Source organism: Motacilla alba, chromosome 7 (assembly GCF_015832195.1).
Source record: "Motacilla alba alba isolate MOTALB_02 chromosome 7, Motacilla_alba_V1.0_pri, whole genome shotgun sequence".
Lineage (NCBI taxonomy): Eukaryota > Metazoa > Chordata > Aves > Passeriformes > Motacillidae > Motacilla > Motacilla alba.
The window spans coordinates 13349030-13367453 of record NC_052022.1 but is presented as its reverse complement, the minus strand read 5'-3'; the positions used below and the strand labels follow the sequence as shown (position 1 = coordinate 13367453).

Genomic DNA, 18424 nt, shown 5'->3' with positions numbered 1-18424 from the left:
GCACCAGTCATCAGCTGGTGTGAATACTCTGCTATGGCCTTGTGAGCTTTGAAGAGCTGTGATGCCTTTTGGAACAACAAAAGCAATGGACAGAAAGTAAGCCGTCTTTTTAAAACTGTAAAGTCAGCCTTTTTCTTCCCTCTCTTCATCTGGCTTGGTGTGATTTCCGCACAAAACCCTTGGCTTCCTTTGTGTTCACAATGTAGAGTTCAGGTGACAAATCTATGAACAGATCTCTCAACAGAATCACTTGTCAGCTGCAAACCCCACAAATGCTTTCACTGTTAACTACCAAACCATTAAAGTCTCCAAAATGACAGTATGGTTGCCAATATTCTCAGCTTCAAACCACTAAGTACCTTTTCTTCTCTTTGGCTTTTTAGTTAAACAGGGAAAAAAAAGATATCCATCTCACCAATGTCATCTTATCTGTGGTCCAAGTGCTCATCAAGCATCCAGAGTGGTTACAGTTGTATTCCTGGAATTGTTATTCTTACTCACAGTTTTTTTCTCTTTATTTCCTTTGTTAGAACTGGAAATACTGTTTCTGTATTCTTGTTAACAGTAGCAGCCCAAAAAATAGTTCAGCAAAATTTAAAAATCATAAACTGTCAGAAACCGGGTTCTTGCTACATGGACTTTCATATGATCTAAAAACTAAGCCCAGGGTGTTAAAATTGATTTAAAGTACCAAACACAGGTTAAAATCAGCTAGCTCAGCCCAGCTAAATCCTACTTAATGTCTGATGACTACTGTGATTCGATGAGAATGTAATACAAATGAAAAGTGCACGTGGGCTTACTTACAGTTGTGACAGGTGGCTCCCATGTAGCCTGTATTGTTACAGTCACAGTAAAAGGTGCTCCAGGACTGGGAGCATTGTCCTCCATGTTCACAGTAGTTGGGTAAGCATCTAAATTGAGAAATTAAAAAATGCAATTAACTATTTCTGCAAAAATAATGTGCTGGGGGGAAAAAAAATCAAAGCCAACAGAACTGTCTCAACTCCTCATTCAGGCAAGAGTTTCCTAGGGCTGAAATCATTGTGTAATGAAAGAATTATTTCTCTCTCAGTGATTCACATCCATGCACTGAAGAAAACAACATTTAAGCTATCCTGAAGATAGGTTAAGATTACTGTAAAAAAAAAAAAAAATACCACTTATTAGCAATAAAAGTGTCATGAACTTTCTGACCACAGAGCAAGACAAGTAGCAGATGAAAATGCTATTGAAATCTTGTTCCAAAGGAGAGTCCCCTGTTCTCTGATTGAACAGGCACCACTGTTATCAAAATTAGGCTAAGTTACATTTGTGGTAACACTAACAGCATGCAAATCTCTAAAGTGAGAGGAAAAATATGCTTCAATTATGAGTTCTGTACTCTCTTCCTCATTTTAGTTGGTGTGCCTCTGAAGTATTATTGTGAAACAAATTATTAAAAGAAGAAAGAAGCACAACAGCATGCAGCTCAGGAAATGAACAGAAATAAAAACCGTGGGAGATAAATTCAATCTCCAGGACAAGAAGTGAATGCTGATCTGAACTCCCCGGGTATAAACGTAGGCAGTGCAATGGAGTTACACCAGCTTAAATGGAAACAGATTGTTCTCTTATTTGCCTTTTTTTTTTTTCATTTTTTCCCCTCTTACTGTATATTAATCTCTTTTACACAGTATGTCTGACTTTTAAAAAATAAGTAACTTGTTTATACTGCTGATTCAATTGTGATGGTGGGTGGAGAGGAAACAGGCAATCAATTTATCCTTTACACTACAGAACTCCATTAGGATTTGCTTTGCTGTAATTTGAGCTTCAAAACTCTTTCAGTGCCCAGATCTTTCCAGTGTGTTAGTGTGAAATCACTGATGGTATCTTGATTTTTTTCTAGCTGAAGACATGGTTTTATTGCAGTTCATCTTATCCTTGGGAAATTTTTTTGCATTCAAGTATGTACATCGCCCTTAGCAGTGGCTTTCAATCTGTTTCTTCTAATTACTTACAATTAAAATCCATTCCACGCAAGCAAGCAGAAAACCTGTATGTCACTAACAGCCACCTCCACCAGCCTTCTGAGCCCTACCATCAGCCAAATTTTCATCAATTTACTAGAGTCCAAGGCCGTTAGGAGCTGCCAAACCTTGACAAGCCAAAGGAACCTGCTCATGTGCCCAGAGGCCTGTCAGAACAACCTCTTGTCCTCAATATGCTCTGTGCTCATGCATACAAACTTACATCTATTCATCTCTATCAGTGAGTCTAAGATTCATTCCATAACAGAGGTTCACTTCATCACTATTTCTACTATTATACATAAGATTATAAAGGTCATATAAAAATATTAACATGAAAGGTTATTTTTATTAATGCTTGCTCAATTACTGCAGTAATTACTTATTATTCAAATATGAGAGAAATAAGGAATTAAAGAAGAAAGTATGTTATTTATAACTATCTGCAACATCTTTTAAAACATTTCTAAGATATATTGGTCTCATAAAAATCATTGTCATGGCTTCTATTAATCATTGAGCTCAAATACAAAATGAGGACAGAGGATGAGAATTACATTCCTAGTTTTCTAGTTCTCCAGGAACCTATTTCCACTGCTGTGGGGGAACATCTTGTTTCTAAAACAAGAAAGAAACAAAGGGGAAGGCCAAAATCTCTGGGTTTGCCCTACACTTTTAAGGCAGGAATTCTGAGAAGGGATGAGATTTTGGCTTTTAATGGTATGCTGGGCAATTATCTATCAGTCCAACAGCCTGCTGAGAGCCCAGCCAGCCCCTCTGCCATCACACCTGACAATACTGAAATGAGATTTAAAGCTTTGGGTCGATGCTGAAGAGAGCAGGAGCAGCCTTCTGGGATGCTGCAAACAGGACCGTGTGCTGTGCCCTGCACCCTGCTGTGTCCTGCAGGACCCTGCCAGCCACCCGAACCAGCAGATCCCCAGCAGCTTCATCCCAGAGGCAAAGCACAGGGGCGCAACAGCTCTGTGGTGGTGCATGTGGATTTCACATGCAGGAGCACATTTACTCATATTTGTACTTTGGTGGTGCCTGCCCTTGCCCTCAGCACACTGCCTTTAATAGCACTTGCTATTAGTGATAAACATTCCTTTATGTCACCTGTACAGCAGCAGTTCTATTCGCATCACAGGGAGGCTGGTGAGAAGAAACATATGATGCTAATAGAGCTCTTTGGGGAGATAAAAAGAATAGTGCTGTGTTATTAGTATAACTTACATCATCAGTGTAATGGACAAATATGCTCTTTGCCTACATTAAATTACATTTTATTAATTAACCCAATGCAGTAGAGCTAATTACTAACCATTTCTGGTTTGCCAAAGGCCTGTATTAGAGGCTTAGCCACATTTATTCCCTTGAAACAGTTTCCTTTTAAAGACTTTACAAAGTTGAAGGTCACTTCTTATTTCTACTTGTCTTACAAATGCAAACACTTTTTCTTCTCCCAACAATGCACAAAATGCAAGTCAAACTAACCATGTCAGCTTTTAATGATATTCATAAATTCAGAATTAAATCTTTTTTTATTCCTTAGTCTATTTGCTTTAATTAACACCAACTGCATTGATCTTGTTTTTGGTCAGATAACTAACCCTTCTAAGAGCTTATGAAACAAATTTCTTTGCAACTCTAATAATTACCATAATCCCATTTTAGCTGAGCAGTTGTGTCTTCATTAGAAGCAAAATTTTTCCTAATTGTGAGAGAACTCAAAATTAAGAAATAACTACAATTAAAATTAATCAAGGCATGGATAAGTCACAGATTGTTGCATTTGTGAACTGTCCTAGATCCTCATGTTGAAGGATTTAAACACATGTAATTTAAAATATAAATTATTAGTTGCATTACAGTAGAAACAAACAGTTTCAGCAAAAAATGCAGTGGTACCACAGAACATTTCATAGACAAAAATTTGCATCAGGCAGCCCCTGACCTATTTGCAATTGAAACGAACAAACAGCTCAACTCAATTTTTGCAAGAAACTTAAATGAGACACTCGAAAATTTATGGATTTGCCTAAGAAAGCTTGTGACAGACCAGGGACTCTGATCTTCCCCATTTATTCATATAATATATATCACAGTGAAAAATTATTATTTAAAAAAAAAAACAAACAAACTGAAGCAAATAAATTTTCCCCTCATTGAGCCAGCTGGAAAATGCACACCTTAGCCATCTAAGTGAGCAATATGCAGAGCCTGCACAAAAGCCTTCCCTGTCCTTGGATGAAACATTCACCTCCAAAACCGTAGGTGTGCTTCCTTTGAAATCAAAGGACAAACTGCACAGACATTAGGGGGAAGAAATTCGGGCCTTTGATGGGAATGATGAAGAAATAACAATGGCAAAATTACTTGAGTGGGAAGGCTGAAGGAGCTCTTTACATTTGATGTTACACTTGACTGGAAATAAACCCAGTGTACTTTCAATAAGCACCTCTGAGATTTTGTTGCAGTCAGCACAATGCATTCAGCACTACCCTTGATTCCTCCAAAGTAAAGAGGAAGGAAATGGAACCATCACAGAGAGGAAAAAAACCACACCCCCTAAATATCAAGCCTGTACATATACATAATTTTTAGACAAGCACTGAGTCCCTAAAACTCAGTAATGCTGTAAGAAAAAAAAACACATGAAATTTTGGAAGACTATCTATCAATAAAGCATTGTCTTAAATATTGTATCAAATTCATTTTATTTCAGCGTGTTTTCCTATTTACAGTCAGCAGCTATTTAATTTATAATTAACAAAATTTAACATTAAAAGAGATGACTTCATATAGTGGGCATATATGTCTGATGAAACTCATGGTGTATCTGTAACAGACTGTATTTTGCTTTAGTAAAATCGTCTTTCCATTAAACTCAATAGATTGAGGCCAATTGCAACAACAAGGATTTCAGCCCTGCTGTGCTGAGCCGTAAATCTGGGAAATTCCTTGCCAAAGGTTATTTTTGATACAAGAAATGGCTTCAAGGGGAGACCAGACAATCATTTCGAAGAGAAATTTAGCAATGCTACCAGACAGACCATGTGTAACAACTTCAGAGCTTTACCAAGGGGAAAACTAATGAAGTTTTGAGAGCATCAGAAAAAATATCACCAAAGCACATCACACTCTTTTTTCACCCTGATTGTTCTTTTGTGGTAAAATAGTGGGCTAGGTGTCCTTAACTAAAGAAATAAAACAGAGCCACCAGAACCAGAGGAAGAGAGAAAAAGTGTGTAAAAGCAATATTACAACGGGTTGCAAAAGAATTAGCACTCTTCAGCCCTCTGGTTTTCCTCAGCAGACATTTCCTCCCCATCACTACACATTCCAAATTCTCTTTCCTCTTTCAACCTTAGAAAACTGACCAACAACTTACTAAAAAGTCTTTGTGGCATTCTTTATTTTTTATTTTCAAGTCATCTACGTTTTCTTTCCTAAATTTATTATGTTATGAGAACACATGGAGTACAAAGAGAACAAGAATAATGAGAACAGAGAATTCCTCTTTTCCATGATGGAAATCAGCTAGCCTATCCTACTGAATTGATGCAAAAAACAAACAAAACAAACAAACAAAAAACCTCAATAGTTTATAACTAAGGTAGGTTTATCTTCATTGTGAGATTTGCAAAACTTGATGAAAGAACTTTTAAAATATATTATTATTTGGTTCTCAGACCCTGCATTTGCATGAGACCAGCATTTAAAAGATCCGAACACTGAAGCCAACAGCCCTCAGGGATGTGAGTAGCAGAGAACTGTGGAAGAGGTTGTGTTGGGACTGGCACTAGTGAAGGAAAAGCCTGTTATCTGTGCCTTAGATAAAAGGCATTTTTTAAGGTTTGGTTGCTTTGTTGTTAGAACACCTACATTTTTAATATAGGTAAATGTGCTGACAGTTTGGCTTAGCATCAGCAGAAAGGATTTTATATAAATAAATTTGAAAAAGAAAAAAGGGAAACAAATAAACCATCCTGTACAGACAGCTGTTCCATTTAGAATTCATCATTTTACAAAGCAAAAGCAGAAAAGCCATCTGCAAAAATCAAACAAACAAAGAAAGATATGATATTATATTCTACTTGCATCCCCCTATCTGGCCTTTAATTTACCATGGCAGGGTTCATCCCATGGATTTTTACTCAAAAGGAACAGCAATGGGAGAGAACTCTATTCAGGTTCCTCCCAAACTCAATTCCACACTGAAGTGAGATTTCAAAAGCTAATAAATTAGCCCCTTACCTACTTTCAAACTGCATTCTTTCTCCACAGGGGTCTCATTCAGGGCACATCCCCTCCCCCACTCTAGTGAGAAGTCCATATACTCATGGGGACAAAGGTAACTTTCTCCAATTTCAGCACCTTTCCACATGTAGAAGTCACTGCAGTTACAGGAAGGTGTTCACCTTGCTCAAACCAATTTTTTACCTACCCTCAACAGGATTTACTGAATGATATTGACGAATCTGAAGCATCTGTCTTTATTTTGCTCTGAAACACAGCACTTACACAGACTAGTGAACACTTCATGGGCCTGGATTGTCATTTTCTGCAGCTGGTAATGCATGTATGAAACAAGGACAGGGAAAACACAATTAAGGAAGGGCAAGTAAAACCAGTTGATGGCATTATCCAAATAATCTGAGCATTCTTTTTCATTCTCATTAAAGAAACACAAAGCCTAGAAAACTGCCCCCTCCTCAGAGATAGCATTTTCCACTGTAAATGCCTATTTTTTTCTGGAATTTGCTTTGTACAAATATTTTCTTGCTGTCTATCACAGAGCAAGAGCATCTGACAGTGTGAAGACCATATCCCAGTCCAGGAGCAGCAAACTGTGCTACACAGTTTACACTTCATTGTCAATTAGCCCTTAAGCTATTAGAGAGAAGCTCTGCCATTACCTGTATTATTCAGCTGCTTTAAACATTAGAAGAGATATGAGGAGATGAGGGGATACTCCTCAGAATTACAGGGATTTTAATTCCAACACCCAGGCTTTAGATGCCTGTGGGTTTGAAGTTTTTAGATCTTGCTCTGTTTTTCTGCATCCTGTCCGTACATCTTAAAACCTGTGTGGTATTGAGAGGATTTCCAAGATCACACCTACAAGGGTGCATTTCCAGTAATTTAGTTCCATTAGTTAGCATGTCTAATATGTGATACTGGTGTATACTTTAGGGAACCACCCAAGAGACTGTTTAACTCTCCCAAAACATCATGTCCTCCTCTATTTCTAATCCTATTTCCTTCATTGTATAGTGAGCATTATAAGGCATTAAGTCATTAAAGACATTTTTCCCTTTTTCATTTCCCACCATGTAATATAGTTTGGATTTAAGATACCTTCCCCATTCCATTTCCACACCCATTTTCCATTCCCCAAACCCCATTCCAGTGTTCTGCTTTGGGTTTAGTACAGAGGAAGTAGGAAAAAAACCAGAATTTCTCTAAGGACAATATGATGAAAAAGAAAGACACATTTCTAACCACATCCTAATGTTTGCTGAACAAGCACAAAGCCAAGTGTTATACAAAGTAGCAAGCAGGAGAAAGGGAAACTTTTCGAAAACTTTTTCCCATTTCCCTTAATTAATATATAAACTGGAAGAAGACAGGAAACTTCAGTAGCCCTGAGCTATTTGTCCACTGAATCCTAAAAAAGGCAAAAGAGACAAAAGATAAAGGGAAAATTTTCATTCACAGGACTGAAGTCACCTATTTAAGGTGAAACAAAACATCAGAAAACTACTTATCTATACCACCAGATCCCTATAGCTAGCCAGGATAGTCTCCTGTAGCATTTAAAAGAAAAAAAAATCTAGATCTGGGTATTCCGGCATCTGAAGGTGGGCAGTCCAAATGCTTTGTTTTGGCTGAGGATGGAAACATGGGCAATTCTCAAACAAAACTTGGGATTTATGCAAAATCAAAAACATTTTGAAAAAGGACACAACATCCCCTCTTATGTCTTCAGCTCATTCCAGCTTTCATCACCATCCAAATTCAAAAAATGTGATGTAAAAACATCCCACTCATTGCTATAAAAGCAGGAAGGGAAAACATAAGAGGATTTCCTGCAAAGAGAAAGTAATATGCACTATAAAATAATTGTCATTTCTGCAGAGAAGGCACTAAATACTGAAACAGGAAAAATTATAGAGAATGAAAAGGATGGATGCCAAATTGGGGGTTGGGGTTTTCTTAATTATTCTTTCTGCAATGCACTGCAGATATTTATGTGGGGTTAAATGCGACACTAAATGCTTGATTTTTTTAATCCCAGCCTGGGACTCTAACAGCAAAATTAAAATTCATTTGCTGTAATTAGACAGAGTATTTTTTCACTTGCATGGCCAAGCTAGGGCATGAAAGGATCATATGAAGTTTGGCTTCTGCTGCAAGGCATACATTAAATCTAGGAGAAGAGTTAAGAAATATAAAATACCACTATGCTTTTATGGGATTTATCCTAACACCCTTCACCTGCAATAGTAATTAATTTCCCACAGGCCCATTTTGACAGTACAGCACATGAAGCAATGTTAAATTCAGCACTAAAAGTAAAGGAAGGAAAAGTAAAAAAAAAAAAAATCTTTCTTAGAAGTAAAAATTGATAATAAAATATAATAGAATCTACAAAGGAAATAGGCATAAAGAGGGTTTTAAAAGGTCAGCTCTATTTAGCAAGGAAAAAGAACACTTTAGCTAATTTATTTAGAAAATACTATGAAGAATTTCACAGATAAAGCGTGGGTATGGATAAAAGAACAGGGACTAAGGGAGCACTATTTGTGCTCCACAACTGAAGCAGTTGAGGGAAGCCAACTCATGAATCAACTCCATATATTTCTCCCTAATGAGGTAAATTTGTAAACGCCAATCTCATCACAGTGATTATTAGGGTTACCACATGCCCCTCTCTCCATTTAGATTTGCTGGGAGAATTGGAATATGCGGATGAATCTTGGTTTAATGAGGACAGTAACATCAGTGTGCCCGTGTCTGCTCGCTGATGCTACAGAGATGGGACCCTGACAGGATTCAGAAGGAAATATCTGAAGTCAGGAGAATATCTGTGCTCCTTGTGGCACATCACTGGAATTCCCAGGATGTCCTGCAAGATGTGCCATCCGTCCATCTGCTAAGGTGAATTCAACAGGATTGTTTTTTCCCTCCCCCTCTCCCTGAGGTCACTTAAGGGAACTGAAGTCCCCGGTGTTGTCCTTGACAAGTACTGTCAGTATTTGCTACAGCAAGGGCAAGGTGCCAGCCAAGTAAAAATAGGACAGCCCAGGCAGAGCTTCATCAGCGCAAAATCAACATGAGCTGCAGCAATCAGATTAAAGTACCTCAGCAGCTGTAGGCAGGGAGAGCAACACATCCATGATCTATGCAAACTTGTGAACCTGAGCCTAAAGAAAAGCAGGATCTGGCTACCCTCATAGTTCCTTTATGGATAATGACAGGCTTAACACATAACAGGCCTTCCTAATCTGAAGACAACCCAGTCTAATGCATTCAAGTGCAAATCATGTATAGAATTTATGACAATAAAATAACGGGCATACAACACCGTGCTTCTCCATCTGCTTCAGCCTCACCTCTGTCCAGGGAAACTGTCACCAAAAAGTCCATCACTTCAAGGTATTTCAGCTCTGACAGGATTGATAAAATCATGAAATTTCAGACTCCTTAACAGAGCTTTCTCTGTCACCGGGCAACAAAAATACCTCATCCTTTGTGATAGGGGCTGAGGAGTTAAAAACATGAATGGAACCAATGTCATCATTATGGGTGTGTTCCAAGAGGATTTGCCTCAAAATCCTGGTGAATGAAAACATTTGACCAGCACCACCTTGAGGGGCAAAAGAGACTATTTCCATATGAGGTGCCAATTCAAAGGAAAAAGAGACCACTTCTCTACTCACAACAGTTCTTCAGCACATGTTACCGCAACAGCAATGCCTCCTAAGTACTCTTCCTTATGGACTTTGCAGGAGCTGGTAGGGGAAACCACACCAGATCTCACCTATTTGTGTACACACAGAGTGCAAGAATTCCTGCAAATGGAATTTTCTTCTCTGAGACTAACACTGCAAAGCAGTCTGTCCCACTGCATTCAAGAAGTGCATGAGATTAATCAAGCCATGCCTTCAGGCTCCAGGCAACACTGCAGCCCTTGCTGCTGTATTCCAAGGGGTCCATCTGTGGCAAGAGCAGCTAGCCATGCTCAGCCCAAAGGGAGCATCTGTGCTGTATGATGGACTGGGAATCCACTGCATTTCTGGGCTGAGGTTTAATGATTTTCTGGCACATTTTCCTAATAACCATGGTAACTCTTGAACTGCAATATCTCTGGAGCCCACATTCCTGCATCTATTCTCCGAACAGGATGCCAACCACAGCAAACAACCAACTCAGCTTCAGGACTGGAGCTAGTATTTCTAGTCACAAAATCTGGCATTCGAGCCAATTGCTGAATGGGAAATCCCAGAGCTTCTCAACTCTGTGGCCAAATTCTCAGCATCTGCATATTTGTTTTCCTACCCATTTCATTTATTTTTAAATGAGAGGCTGACTGAATTTTCCCCAGGCTATGCCTTCCATTGTTGGCCCACACACAGACAGACCCACACACCCACTATTTCCACTGACACAAAGGAACAGAAAACACAGTGCAGAACATATTAGTACTTAGCAAAATGCACACTGAGATGCAAATGTCTTTTGAGACTAGCATAGCTATGATGCAATATATTTTGTTTTTGAACAACAGAGGTACAGAGAGCTGCATACAATGAAAACAATATTTTAGAAACAGTGAGGGACTTGGACTTCCTAGTCCTAAGTTTATCACCTCCCTCCAGACTTGCTTGATATTGACAGTGCCTCTCCTTCAATTTCCTTACCCTGACAATGCCACAGCAAAAATGCTGATGAAGCAAGTTCAAGAGCATCCCACTGAACACTTTCCCAACTTCCAGCCATCTGTGGCTTATGAATTCATGAACACCTTACTACCTTTTTCCTTTACATTTGACCTCTACAGCATCTAACAACATCCAATTTGATGCTGTGTAAGATTTGAACTTGTGAGAAACTGCACATTCTTGTTTATTATTCACCTCCTTCATGCTGCTCCTTCACCCCACAACTCTGCCCAGCTCTCTCTTCTCCAGGCTGAAGAGTCCAAGTCTATTGCATCTCTCCTTGCAGAGAAGAGTTTGTAGCACACGAAAGAACAGAATGTCAGTTTTAGAAACAGCCATGAAGGCTGAATGACAGACTTATAGACTGTGCAGTCAGAGCTGTACACAGCACCTCCTCTGAGTGGCCTAGAGAAGACACACTATCTGCAAAGGGCTGGTCAGGCCAAAGAGGAGGTCAGTGAATACATCCAACTAGATTTACATTTCATCTTTTAGCAACTAAAATAGAGGGTTATGAAGGGATCCATACAGAGCTTTTATCTTGATTTACTAGGGGGAAGGTGCTTCTGTAGTTATCCAGTGCCTCAGTCTGTGCCTTCTCTAAACTTCTCACCCTCATTTACACCACATCTGAAAGAGAGACAGGCACCTCCAAGTAGTCAGAAGACCTCAAGAAAACAGAGGGACAAGTGGAAGGGAATCAGGTTATTTTTCATCAAAGAAAATAACACCAATTTGCAAACATATACCAAAAAACCAGAGCAATAAATTCTGCAATCACATAGCTTTCTTCTGAGTTGTAAAAATGAAGCATGTGTTTTCTAGAAGCAAAAAGAGCAAATCAGGACATATGAATAGGATCTGCTGCTCCTTTTCTCTCATTTCATATATATATCTATATCTATCTATATATATATATCAGATTATTTAAAAAAACCCAAAAACATACCTTTGGGCTACACAGTCCCTACTCACAGCTGCAGTACTGGCTTGGATTGTCTAAGAGATCTATCTACTAAAATGAGCTTTCTCACTTTCTCACAAGTCTGAGACTTTGTGAGCTGAATTCCTGAAAGATTTTTCCCATGTTTTTGGTGGGTTTTTTGATGTGTTGTTTTTTCTTTTTTTTTATTTTTTTATTTATGCACTGTTATTGTTGACATTTCAGAACCCCCAAAGCAAGAACAAGGCATAGTTGTTCCAGCTGCAGGAAAAGCCAGAGAGAATGTAACAGAGCTGGAAGGAACTTGGAATATCACTCAGTCCATGCTCACACCCCAAGGCAGGATCACCCACACCCATGTTCATTATTTCTCACAGACTCATCTAACTTTTCCTAAAGCCTCCCAGTGACAGAGGCCTGACAGTCTCCTCAGGCAGTCTGTGCCACAGCAGCTCTCTTTTACATCCTGGGCAGAAAGGATGATTATTCCCTACAGTGCTGCAGCAGCCTTTGAGTACCTAAAACCATTATGCTGCCCCCCCTTAGCCATCTCTTGCGGTTAAAGAATTCAGTCAATCTGAGCTCTGTCAGGCTTGGTGCTGTGACCACTTCCCTGGGGAGCCCTTTCCAGTGTCCAAAAACCCTCTGGGTGAAGAACTTTTTTCTAACTTCCAACCTAAACCTCCTGCGATGTAACTGCAGGCCATTCCCTCAGGTCCTGTCACAGGTCACCACCACAGAGAAGAGATCAGCCCTGGCCCCTCCTCTTCCCCTCACTAGAAGTTGTAACTGAGGTCTCCCCACAGTCTCTTTTTCTCCACGCTGAACAGACCAAATGCCCTCAGCTCCTCCTCACACAACTTCCCTTCAAGGCCCTTAATCATCTTCATTGCCCCCTTTGGATGCTCTCTAACAGTTTAATATCGTTCTCACATTGCAGTGCCCAAAGCTGTTCCCAGGACTGCAGATGAGGCCACTCCAGTGCAGAGCAGAGCAGGACAATCCCCTCCCTTGCCTGGCTGGGGATGTTCTGCCTGATGCCCCCAGGACAGGGTTGACCCTCCTGGCTGCCAGGGCACTGCTGACTCATGTTCAATTGGCCATCGACCAGGATCCCTCAGGACTCCCTTTTAGTGGCACTGGTCTCCAGCATCTCATTCCCCAGTCTGTCCACACATCCAGGGCTGCCCCATCCCAGGTGCAGAATCCAGCATTTCCCCTTGTTGAACTTCACACAGTTGGTGATTGCCCAGCCCTCTCATTTGTCAAGGCTCTCTGCAGGGCCTCTCTGCCTTTGAGTGGGTCAGCTCCTCCCAGTTTTGTATGGTGTGTGAACTTGCTCAGAATCCCTTCCTGTCCTAGGTCCGAATCATTGATGAAGATGTTGAAGAGCACAGGGCCAGGATGCCATTGGATTTGCTGGCCACCTGGGCACCTCCTGGCTTGTCCAGCCTCTGTCAGTCAGCACCCTCAGGTCCTTCAGTACATCACACATTACTTTTTTTCATCTGTGTGATTGATGTATTTAACAAGAAAGGTGGCATTATGTAAAACAATCCCACTCTTATTATGTTTGGATCTTTGCTCTAAATAATTTTATGGTATGGTCACAGACTAATGCTTGTCATCCTTGGGACACTAAAGAGAAGGAAGATATTTTCAGTAGTACCACCAAGTTGCACTTATCCTTGACTTGGTGACAATGAAGGCACTGAAGATGTCTCACAGCACCTCTGCATCATACCAGAAGAGTTCTCTTGTTTCAACATACAATCACACATAGTGCTTTTAAATGGTCCACTCGATCTTGAATAATCTGTTTCTCCAAGAAAACAGCTGAATTCTCTCTATCAGTTCCTAGGCAAGATGAAATTTTCCCTCCTTTTGTAAAATTAGCTGCATCTTTTTCCATTCTATCTTGGAATGGTAGAATTCCATCTACCATTTCAGACACAACAAGTATGAAATTCAGCCATCATTAAATGTGGAAAGAGATTTGATCAGCCAAGCCAGTAATTTCTCCATATAAATGAACAAAAATGAACATGCAAAGATGAGCACAAAGGTCTTGCATCACAAACACTTTGCCCCACTTATCAAAAGACTGCAGCTCCAGCAGGTTGATCCCTCCTACAGGACAGAATAATGAAAATCAGCCATCAACTTCATCTAAATAACATGTCTGAAAAAAAAAAAGAGCCCATTAAATGCTTACAGTCCTAGTGCATTTGCAAAATATCCTTACTACTTCCCTAACTATTTGAAGCCCATGAAATTTCCAGCAGTTTCCTTTCTACTTTGCAGAAGTTAGGTAGATTAAAAAAAACCCAAAAACCACCAAAACCAGAAACCAAAAAAAAAAATCACAGAACCTCCAATTCCACACACTAACTTCAAAGTACACATTTGTATAAATATTTGCAGAAATATTTAGATACTAAAAATCCGTAAGAATCAAAAGATATTTACAAAATACTTTAAAAAAATGTTTTCTTATTTCTTTTCTGCTGTTTATGGGAAAATCTGGGGTTCCTGTCAGGTTTCATCTTAGGAGGGATGTGGATCACTATTTAAACTGAAACGTTTCTCTGGCAGATGCAGACAGTCCATCATTATATTGTCCCACTGAATGGGCAGTATTGCACACGAGATGTACCATATCCTCATCATGAGCGTGCTGTAATGGCTAACAAGAAAAATTGTAGATGATTTATTTAAGCAGAACCAGCTTATATATTAAGGGTATGACATGTTCTGATGAATCAACTAATTTTTCCTTCTCTTTCATTTCCTCCAGAACTTCAAAGCAATCAAATGTTGTTTATGCATAAAATTTAATCCTTTCACCAATCTATAGTTTGATTGAATTTGCATACTCTATTTCCTACAAGTCAATGTGAAGAGAGCCTCATGTAATTGAAACCATTTCCCCTCCAGTCCTCCTATCTTTGTTGCAGTATTTTCTATTAGTAGCTCTATTATGCCTAATATCTGTAATGTTGGCAGATCAGAATTTTCACTTAATGCAACCTGTATTTATAAACCACTAGGATGAAAAAAGAATGAATACAAGAAAGAGGAAATAATAATTACCTGTCTTTGATGCCACACAGATCAATGTGTAAATCACTAAAATTCCCCAGGGAGCCTTGCTGAACTAAAATGAGGTCCTTGGGCTGGTTATCAATAAAGATGAGCCTCATACAGCCTTGAAAAGCAGTAATGGGATTTAAACACTGGGAATCGGTGAAATTGTCGGGGCACCCTGTGGGAAAAAGAGAAGAGGCAGAGAAGAATATTGGAATGTTCCACTATTTCTGTTGGGATTTCCTCAGAGGCTTATTATTCCAAATGTTTTTATTCTTTTTGCTATACAACCTCCTGTGTTATAAATCCTCCAGTCAGAGAAAAAAAGAAAAAAAGAAGAGAGAAGCCAGCCACTGAAAGTATCACAATATGAGACTTTCACCTTGTGAAACATGCTGAGGTTGAGCAAAATCAAAATGTGTTTTTTTCACCCCCTTAAACTCCACAGCAACTAAAACATGAATTGTTAAAAGAGTTGTACAAAATGTAAAATCATGATGGGTTAAATTCTGCTGGTGAAGTAATATGCAAATGAAATCTTGCAGGCAGCAAGAAAGACATTTGTATCTGAGCTTCTCCAGTATTTAGACAGCTCTGAGATCCAAACCTCCTGATCATCCTCACTTAGTGCTGTATCCACAGGGTTCATCAAGATCAGAACCACATTACGCTAAGCACTACACAGAAATATATTAGATTAAAAGACAGTTAATGACATTAATGTTTGCACTCCGCTCCAAAAAGCAGAAGATAGTATTTTTCAAGACTTTTTTCCCTTTTCTAAATTGAGCTAAACCTATCTTCATTTTCCACAAGAGCTTTGTACATAAATACCTTTGAAGATTTGAGCTGTATGTCACCTTAGCTCCAAAAAGTCACTGAGCTTGATCAGAACAGTGGTATCTACAGGAATGCTGATAACATTAATAATTCTAAGGCCTTTTAACCAGGGAAAAAACTTAAAAAACCAAACCAAAACAAAACCAAAACCACTCATGGTTAATATAGCTTTGTATATTTTGCGTATATTGTCAGATAGGTGTAGGTACCCATTGACTACCTCTACCAGTAGTCCACTTTTACAGCTCTGTTTGCAGTTCTGCTTGTTCTCGCTCTGCCGGGCTTGACCAATGCACTTCAACCTGTCCATGGTGCTGAATGCACTGCAATTTAATCACTCCTTACCTTTGCTCTCAGCTGCAAACAGCACACCTAGGGAGAGCTCTGTGGTGAGCATCTGAGGATCTGCATCATGAAAACTTCCCTGAAACAACCTACCTCCAAAATAGTAGCTGTTCCCAGAGTAGATCCGTGAGACAGTGGTTGCATGGCTGGCGGTGGCAGCGTCGCTATCCAGCGTCAGAGTAATGCGATGCCTTCTGGCATTGATGTTAACAGAATGCCAAAGCCCGTCGTGGAGATTAGTGCCTGGCAAAATACATGGACAAAGTGAAAAAAATATGTGCAGGAGACAACTGTGTTTTACAAATCTCCTCTTCCTTCCAACTTGTGACTGCAAACATGCAGCTGAGCTATAAAAGGTGAGAACTGTAGCTAAAAAGAACTCATTACCTCTGGAAACAAGCTGGCATAGAAGAAAGGGCCCAGTAAAAGGGAAGTTTTGAGAGTATTTAAGTAGGTCATCTCACATTTTAATCTAATCTTGTACTATTGCAGGCACTCATCAAGCTAGCCCAATCCTTCACCTTTCTGGTAACACACTGTTACCATTTTGGGGGTGTTTATGTCAATCTTCAGTCTGTTGGTAAATGCCTACAGGTCCAAAAGTGCGCAGAGAACTCTACTGAGCTTCTGGTACTAAGCACATGTGTGAGGTTGCAGAGGATTAGATTCAGTGAGACATTCATAGCCTGTTCTCAGGCACCAACCTGAAACCTGACTGACTCCAGCAGGTATCAGTACAATTTGTGTTTCTTAAAACCCTCCATCACAAATGCAGCACATGGTATTTTTAATGGATGTACTGAAGTTGGATTTCTACATAGATCTTCTGAGAACTGGGATAGTTGCTCTGACCAGGAACCTCTAAATTTTGAGGGATATACTGGGCAGTCTCCTTCTCTTCTAGACACTCGTGAAGTGGGAAATTACCTGTCTTTTTTCCTTATTCTGAAAATCAGTGGTGCATTGTGTGGCTCTTGAAATACACAGAGCTACAAAGAAACTCCACATCCTCTATTCTGACAGCCATGAGAATCAGTGGGGAAGCTTCTGAACCCACACACAGAGGTGCAGATCAAAAGCAACCTCATTACAGTTCAAATATGCTACCATCAGGCTGAAGTCACTGAGATCAGGCACAGACAACTAGTATTTACTACCTACCCTAACAGAATATTTTTTGTTAATGTTGCTTTCAGAGAAAACAAACAAGCACTTAGGAACACAAAGAGGTGTGAGAACAGTTCAAAACAAAATTTAAAAGAATTGTGTGTTAGGGGTGTGTAAAGTCATTTCATCATGAATTTCAAAATGAAATTTACTCAGTAATGGCTGTTAACACATGCTCAATTACCACAGAATTAGAGGCTGATTTTCCAGCAAAAAATGTATTTTCAACTAGAAGTGCAGCTGGAAGTGGAATATGTTGTTGAGGTTTGAAACAATTACAAGAGGAAATAGATCCCATTTGGGGAAAAAGCAGGTCCATTCTTGAGCAAGTATGAGTTTATTGTGAGTACCTGACATCTGCAGAACATGGCACAAGCACCTTCTGCACATTTCCCATGTACAAGTAGCCAGTTTAGCATGTTTGGATAGGCTGGGCTCAGGTTCATTATTGCAGAACTACACAAAAACAAATGCACCCAACCAAATATTGACATTGTCTCAGCTTTGTCAACAATTTCATTAGGACTGCAATAAAGGCTGGAATCTCAGTTTTCAGTGTTCAATTGCAGCAAGCTATGGCTGTAGCAATCTACATGAGTAAGGATAGATGCAGGGCTGCCTCATTTTTGATCATAAAGGGGAATGAAATATGCATACAGAACAGCTCTGCTTTGACAACTCTGTCAGTTTTTTATCTCTGCTTCTTTTAATAGATACATCTGCCCTCTTTTATTCTGTACACGGAATATTTTAATATTACATGTTTTTAAACATCTGCTCTTTTAGAAAATGTATTATTATTGTTGTTATTATCATCATAATTATTATTATTCTTCCCTCAAATTTTAAATCAGAGAGGCAGCCATATTTTACCCTCTTGCATCCCACCAGCTTCACTACACAAAGCAACTTACAAAGGGGCTAAGAAAGCCTAATTGGGAGTGTAAGGAGAGGAAGCCCATGGTCAGCCACTCTTCTGAGTGTAGCATAAAGGGGGAGTCCAAAGCTACAGTCAGAGAAAGAAAATCAGCTCTGAGCCTCCCTTAACTTCTGCTGGGGAGAGATGCTGTGGCTGAGCT

General features: G+C 39.5%; 1 protein-coding gene across 1 annotated transcript in view; it reads right to left on the bottom strand.

The window, feature by feature from the left end:
* CNTNAP5 (contactin associated protein family member 5) overlaps positions 1–18424 on the bottom strand; it is a 273054-nt gene that overhangs the window by 108499 nt on the left and 146131 nt on the right. Inside the window, exons 9-11 of the mRNA XM_038143362.1 lie at positions 16272–16421; positions 15000–15171; positions 808–914 (exon numbers count right to left, since the gene is read on the bottom strand). Of these exons, the coding sequence (XP_037999290.1) occupies positions 808–914; positions 15000–15171; positions 16272–16421 (429 nt within the window). The remainder of the gene's footprint in view (positions 1–807; positions 915–14999; positions 15172–16271; positions 16422–18424) is intronic.